This window comes from Maniola jurtina, chromosome Z (genome assembly GCF_905333055.1).
Source record: "Maniola jurtina chromosome Z, ilManJurt1.1, whole genome shotgun sequence".
In the NCBI taxonomy this organism is placed as follows: Eukaryota; Metazoa; Arthropoda; class Insecta; order Lepidoptera; family Nymphalidae; genus Maniola; species Maniola jurtina.
This window is the reverse complement of record NC_060058.1, coordinates 4,304,372-4,311,636: the sequence shown is the minus strand read 5'-3', so window position 1 is coordinate 4,311,636 and position 7,265 is coordinate 4,304,372. Positions and strand designations below refer to the sequence as shown.

At 35.1% G+C, this 7,265-nt stretch overlaps 2 protein-coding genes across 2 annotated transcripts; one reads left to right on the top strand and one right to left on the bottom strand.

Annotated features, from left to right (window-relative positions):
* The first annotated feature begins 3,071 nt into the window (after window positions 1-3,071).
* On the top strand, window positions 3,072-5,425 carry LOC123880607. The gene is made up of 4 exons (XM_045928805.1): window positions 3,072-3,315; window positions 3,478-3,639; window positions 3,779-3,876; window positions 4,272-5,425. The coding sequence occupies exons 1-4, from the start codon at window positions 3,224-3,226 to the stop codon at window positions 5,423-5,425; spliced, it is 1,506 nt and encodes a 501-aa protein (XP_045784761.1). The 5' UTR covers window positions 3,072-3,223.
* A 39-nt stretch (window positions 5,426-5,464) lies between these two features.
* Window positions 5,465-7,258, bottom strand: LOC123880609. Its single transcript, XM_045928809.1, has 2 exons — window positions 6,963-7,258; window positions 5,465-6,627 (listed from the first exon to the last, which is right to left on the bottom strand). Exons 1-2 carry the CDS (start codon window positions 7,144-7,146, stop codon window positions 5,465-5,467), a joined length of 1,347 nt encoding a protein of 448 aa, XP_045784765.1. The 5' UTR covers window positions 7,147-7,258.
* Between the last annotated feature and the right edge of the window lie 7 nt (window positions 7,259-7,265).

The following is a 7,265-nucleotide window of genomic DNA, read 5'->3' as shown; positions in this document are numbered from 1 at the left end:
GAGTCGACGGGCGTGTCCACCGGCGCAGTGCTGGGGCATAGCCAGGCGAAGATGGAGCGAATCTTTACACTGGAAATAGTGGGACAAGCAGCAAAAATTCATGACAGCAATTTACGTCTTAGGCTACCAGGGCTCACAAAGGCTGGAGCCCAGAGCCATAAAACAAGTTAAAAAAATACACTCTTTGTTGTGCCCACAGACCAGTAATCCGGAGATGAGCCGGTCCTCTTGTACGTGGTGTTGCTAAGTAAAAAATCGGAAATTCACCATTTTTATTTTTAACTAGCCGATGCCCGTGATTTCGCCCGCGTGGAGTAGCTGTGCTAATCCAGGATATCAGGATATTATCTATCTCCATTCCAAATTTCAGCCAAATCCGTCTAGAAGTTTATGCATGAAGGAATTACAAACATACACACACACACCACATACACACACACACACACACACACACACACACACAAACACACACACATAAATACACACAAACTTTCGCCTTTATAATGTTAGTGTGATATTTACATATTTAAGCCATTCCAAATCATAACATCACGATTTCTAATAATAGATACGGCATAAATGTCTGCATCTTATAGCTATATTTAGCAATAGGCAAATACTATTATTTGAGAAGGCAAACATGATAGGTTGCAAGTCCCTAGCCTATCAATGGATTTTATATGATTCTTTATCAAAGTACAAACAGGAATGGCTTTCCTAATTTTCTTTCTGTTAAAATTAGATAAAACTTACTCGATTTTCAACATTGACATTTTCAAGATATTCCCTAAACGTGAAAAGATTTTATTTGCTGGCAGCCTTTGTGCTACAACTACGCCCTCCTGTCAATGTCATCCAAGTGACACGTGCCAAAGGCATGGCAAGTTGCACTTAGCTGTTGCACACATAGAGAACCTCATATGCTCATTGCTCATCAGCGTTGCCAGAATGTTACTTTTGTAACATTTTACGTTACTTTTGACCCCCTCATGTTTCCTCTATGTTACACGACTCAAAATGTTACTTTACGTTACTTTTAGGACTTCATAAAAATATTCAAATTTTTCCCAGCAAACCAAAAATAATCGTGAAACGGAACGCATCCAAAACAGTTTTCGTTTGTCGTAATTGGCCCATTTGTTAGTTTATTTCACTTTCTCTAAGTTATTGGTCTAAGTTCACTTTGTTTTGTAATTACTCTGTGATTAAAAAAGTGTTTTGTTTGTTTTTCTCTGTGACTCAACTTTGTTTTGGCCAAGTTTTGGCTAATAAAGTTATTCGTGGACTTCGTCTGTGGTGGCGTTTGCTGGCGCGCGTGTTGTGACTTTTTGGAGTGTTTTTTTGTTAGAAGTGGCCGGTTTTTGTGTTCTGCTAGTGTTTATTGGTGGTGGAACTGACCAAGGAACTGACTGGGAAGCACTCTAAAGGGGCGCCGCGTGTATGTTGGCGGGCGCCGGTACAGACGAAGTCCATTCTTATACATATAGTTTTCCTAACTTGTAAATAACTACAAACTTGACATTGGCTAATCAGTATAAAGCCAGTCGAGAGAAAAAAAAAAAAGTTATTCGTTGCGGGGTAGTGATATTGTAGGTAGTTAGGTATCTAAGTACAAAAAAAAATTGTATCTTTATTTCGTCAAAATTCGAAAGTGATTGGTTTGTTCGTTATCCTTATCGACTGTGTATATGTGTTGCTAACACTACTTGCTTGGTAAGTAAATGTTGTATACAATGTAGTTTTAAGTAAATAAGTAAGTAGTTAACTAATTAGGGAATCAGTAATGCAAAAACAAAGTTATAGTATTTGCAACTGAAAGCAGTTCGTTTTTGTATTGACTGTCATCTTATTATTAAGTCACATTAGTTTCCAGAAGTTCATTTAGCTATTTACTACTTAGTTATTGTTGTAGGTAACTTCGGTTTTCTTTACAGGCATGAGAGCGAGCTGAGTAGATACCGGCCGGCGTAACCTAAAATTTGAGTTTTGCTATCGAATCTATCGATCTCTTTGCTGAGACCAAGGTAAGTAGTTAGGTACCTACCTAGTATTGTTCAGTTAACAAAACGAATTTGAAATTCCCGCGTAATTTTCTTCACTGCGTACCTACCTAGTGCGTTTTTTTTTATTCTCTCGTCTGGCTTTACAAAGATTAACCAATGTCAAGTTTGAAGATATTTTTAGGTTAGGGAAACTATATAAGTAAGGACATCGTCTGTGCCGGCGCTCGCCGACATACGCACGGCACCCCTTTAGAGCGCTTCCCAATTAGTTCCAGCATGGTTCTAGCACCAAAAACGCCAGTGAAACACAAAAACCAGCCACTTTTAACAAAAAAAAAAAAAAACGCTCCAAAAAGGCACCACACGCGCGCCATCAAACGCTACACAGACAAAGTCCACCTAGTGCGTAGCCTCTCAAACTCAAACAGTCCTGTGTTGCCAGATCGCCCGATATAAGACGATTTTAATCTTTTTAACCCCCGATCCAAAAAGAGGGGTGTTATAAGTTTGACGTGTGTATCTGTGTATGGCATCGTAGCTCTCAAACTAATGAACCGATTTTAATTTAGTTGTAATTTAGTGGCTTGATGGAGAGTGTTCTTAGCTATAATCAAAGAAAATCGGTTCAGCCGTTTGAAAGTTATCAGCTCTTTTCTAGTTAATGTAACCTTCACTTGTTGGGGTGATATAAATTTTTAATTTAAGTACACTTGTATTATAAATTGATTAACAAAATAAGTTATAGCTATTCAAAGACATTTCTAAATCCATTGGTATATTATTATTTTACATATTGATTTGTTTTTCTTTTTCAGGATCAGCAGTCAATTTATTCAATCAACAATTATTATTACGATTCTTTTTAAGCTTAACTAATGGGACAAGAAAACTGTTTAAATTTTTGTATAATAAAGTGCCATATTAACCTGTTTATTACTTTTATTTTCCACGAAAAATAAGGAAATGTTACTTTTCTCGTGAAAATGTTACATTTTGAGATGTCTCGTGTTACAATTGACTATCTGCCACTGGCAACACTGTTGCTCATAGACATTGGAGATATTTCAACCAATGAAGATGCTGACGCAAAGCTGAGCGCAGAGGGCGCTAGAAGCGCGATGGCCGCTGTCATTTTGTAATTGCTTTGTTTACATCAGTTTGCAAATCGATTTTTTGCTGTTTTTTGTGGTTAAAACCTATCGATCAACGCAATACTTGATATGTATTCTACCTGGAAGCTCAAAGAATTGAAAGACGAATTAAAAAAACGAGGAGGGAGGATAACTGGAAAGAAATCGGAACTTGTAGAAAGGTAGTCCTAATATATATTATTAATTTTTTTTAGTGGTCTTTTATATAATTAGCACCTTTTTTTGGATTTGAATGTTTTTATTCTTAAATAATTCATGTTAAAAAATTAAGTATAGCCCTGAGATCGTTACTTTAGTACATAATATATGTTTTTAATTTTTAGGTTAGAAGCCTACGATCGAAATTTTAATTTTGGTCACCAAACCCTGCAAGCTTCTCAAAGCCAAGCAATTGACGTACCTGCTGTAGAACTTTACAAAGACGTTAATAGCTCCACCATATTGCCGAAGATTACCAAACATCATATTCAAAGTTACTTTGATAGGTAGGTACCTAGTGCTTATAATAACAAATAATATAATATTATTCTTTCAAAAGACATTTAATATAATAATACTGTTCCTTTATTTATCATGTAATACCCTAAGCCTCATTCAGTCCTCATGCATTGGTATTTATTTCAGATTCAATAAAAATATCTGTGATGCTGTTAAATTGTATGAATCGAGATACCTTCTTGTTTTACGATCAGCAACATCTGGCCAAGATACTTACCTAAAAGGTAGGCTTATTTCCACTTATACTAGACTAGCTATTTAATTTTAACTAGCTGATGCCTTGGAAATTGTGTGGAATAAGTTTTTTGATTAAGTACTACTGAAACTCCTCACACAATATTCCAGGATAAAAAGTAGCCACTCTTCAGGTTCTTAACTATACCCATACAAAAAATCACATTCCATTGCTCTGTTGTGGCGTGATTGAAGGACAAATGAATAAACCAACAAACAAACATACTTTTGCATTTTTAATATTAGTAGGATATAAGAAAATAAAAGGCGATGACTGAAATAATATGCAACTACTATTGATTGTGGTATGACAGTGTGGTTTTAGATTTTGTTTGTGTACTTGCCTTAATTTGATAATTAAAATTTATTATACCTATACTTCCAGGTTATTGCAAGGCATCCATGAAACAACTTCAATACGAGATTAACATCAAATTAAATAATGATGGAATGCCTGAAGAGGCAAACTGTGAATGTGCAGCAGGTGAAGGCAATGAAGCCCACTGTAAACACATTGCTGTGGTGCTTCTTGCAGCAGAAAACATTGTCCAGCAAAAAATAATAATCCTTCATGAAGTTTCTACGTCACAACTACAGACATTCCATAAGCCATCAAGGAAATATTATGCTACTCCATTACGAGCTTCCAGATTCCCATCAAAAAGGGATATAAATAATACTGTCTTCTCGCCATACTTGAAGCAAAACCCTGATTTTGACAAGAAGGCATTTCAATGCAGATTCCAGTCCATGATTCTAAATTATCCACAGTCATCAATGCCTATAAAACAGATATATCCTGTAGCCAGCCAACGAAGCATATGTTTGGACCATGAGTACTTGGAAAAAAGTGCCATAGATTGTTTTTTAGAATCTATGGTATTGCAAAATGTATCAGAACAAAAGATTCTGGAAATAGAAAGGGAGACTCGAGGACAAAGCAATAACCCAAAATGGCATAGTTACAGAAAAACCCATATAACAGCCAGCATTTTTCATACTGTGTGCCATTTAAAAACTGAAAGTTTATTGAAATATTCCAGTCAAATCTTACATAAAACTACAATAAAAACCAAAGCAATGGCACATGGTAATATAAATGAAAAAATTGCAATGAAAAAATATATGGACACTTTTAATCTTGAAATTACAGAATGTGGGTTATTTTTGAGTAAGGAACGTCCTTACCTAGGAGCATCCCCTGATGGCTTACTGGGATCAGAAACAATAATAGAAGTAAAATGTCCATATAGTTCGCGGAACAAAGAAGTTTGTCCACTAAATGTGCCATATCTACAATATGAAAATGGGAAACTCTCTTTGAAAAAGAACAACATATATTACTATCAAATACAAGGGCAATTGTATGTCACAAAAAGGAAATTTTGCAACTTATTGGTTTATACCTTCAAAAGTTTAGAAGTCATATTCATTGATTATGATGAAGAATTCATTAAGTACATGTTAGAAAAACTTGATTATTTTTATCACAACTTCTTTAAAGCTGCTGTGATTAAAAAACTCCTATATAAAGAATAATAATGTCTAATAAAAAATTTATATAAGATTAAACAGCTTTTATTTCATAATATTTTCTCTAAAATTACATACAAAAGCACAAATGAATAAAATTCTTGATGATAAGGCTACGTGGTATGGGCTTAATTCACTTTTTAAAATCTTGTAAGTTTTGGCTAGCCCAATAATACGTTCTATGTGCACTCGTTTGCTTGCTAGTTTTCGATCCTGGACTATTCTAATACCAGGTATTTGTGTCTTTCCTTTCAAATATGTTGGAATATTAATAGTAACGTCTTTTGTAGCAAATATATCCTGCACATTGAAACCTCTATCAGCCATAATAGAGTCGCCACTGTCACAACGATTAACCAGCTCAGATCTTTCTATGATCTGTCTATCACTGACAGAACCACCATAACATTCTGAGATATATGATATTAGACCACCAGGTGTTGCCCCAATCATAGCCTTCACAGTATTTTTGTGTTTATAGTTGCTGAATGTCACTTGCTGTGCTATAGGATTACCAGGCTTTGTAATGGGTATTTCCGTTGTGTCCACAATAATTCTTGTACTCGGAAAACCTCTTTTAAATGCCTCCGGCATAAAGTATTCAACTAATTCTTTAGTGGGCCAAATATCAATTAAATTCCATATTTCATACATAAAATTGATCCATGTTATAAAAATGTTTGCAACATTAGTTTCTGAAATACGAAACAAAAATGCCAACTCAAAATCTGGTAAATACCTTCTAAGTTTCATCATTGTTATTAACATTTGGTCACGAACACAAACATTCATAACTGTACTTCTCAAATAGTTTAAATTATAGCACATAGGAGTTAATGTGTCTAAGAGCAGCATGAATTTGTCATAGTTTTCAAGACCGGTATAAAAATGAATAGTTTTATTATTGCCTCTCATAGCTTCTAGTGATAATATTCCCAAAGTACTACCACACTGAGTGCTAACAGATATTGCTTTTGGAGTAATGTCTTCTGTTGAGGACTCTATTATTGTAGATATTTCTATTTCAGTACTCGTAGAGGGTTCTGGAATACTTTCATCCACAGTTGGTTGACCGAAGTCAATTTGGCGTCTGCTTCTTGCCAAATATCGACGGGCTCTTGATGTAGGCGTTGTTGACACATGGGTGGACCAAGGAAATATGCTTGGTATGGTCCCCTTTTTTAAATACCTGCATATTTGAGGATATCCTGAAAAATAAAAATAAATTGAACAAGTCAGCAATATTATTTGTCTAAACTAGTATTGTAACATAACTAGTAACATTGATAAAAATAAGAGCTTTTTAGACCAGGCCTAAAACTATAGGTGGATAAAGGGTGACAGGATACATAGTGATACATTAGTGATGCATGGTTTGTTTATTCTTTAAAAGAAACTAGGGAAATATTCAAACCAAATTATGTGTGTTGGAAATCAGCTTTCAAACACAGTAAAATATTTATAGTTCCATGAACACACTGGTACAAATGATAACTGCGATTCTGTGACACTAATGACTGAAATTAGATACTTTTTAACTCACCTGTGTAAGCTGACTCTCCTACATAATCAGACTCTTGGAAATGATTCCGACATAACCTGCTATGCAAAGTCGCCACAAAATTTTTGCGACGTATAACCTTCTCCCACTGTTTTTTTAACTTTGGATCTTTCGGAAATAAATGGACACCGGAGTTAGTACATCCTGGCACAGCACAAAGAGGCATATTTTGAGAAAATTAAAAAATTACTTTGTGAAAGGTTATTAAACGTATGAATATGACAGTTTTCAATGGCCATGGCGACGATGCGCCATCTGGCGTGATAAAATGGCAGTCAGCATCCC

Excerpts from the sequence above, each read along its gene's own strand:
- LOC123880607 (XM_045928805.1), top strand. The coding sequence starts at position 3,224 with ATGTATTCTACCTGGAAGCTCAAAGAATTGAAAGACGAATTAAAAAAA. Across the intron at positions 3,316-3,477 it reads AAATCGGAACTTGTAGAAAG|GTTAGAAGCCTACGATCGAA; the intron begins GTAGTCCTAATA and ends TTTAATTTTTAG. Across the intron at positions 3,640-3,778 it reads ATTCAAAGTTACTTTGATAG|ATTCAATAAAAATATCTGTG; the intron begins GTAGGTACCTAG and ends TATTTATTTCAG.
- LOC123880609 (XM_045928809.1), bottom strand. The coding sequence starts at position 7,146 with ATGCCTCTTTGTGCTGTGCCAGGATGTACTAACTCCGGTGTCCATTTA. Across the intron at positions 6,628-6,962 it reads AGGAGAGTCAGCTTACACAG|GATATCCTCAAATATGCAGG; the intron begins GTGAGTTAAAAA and ends TTTATTTTTCAG.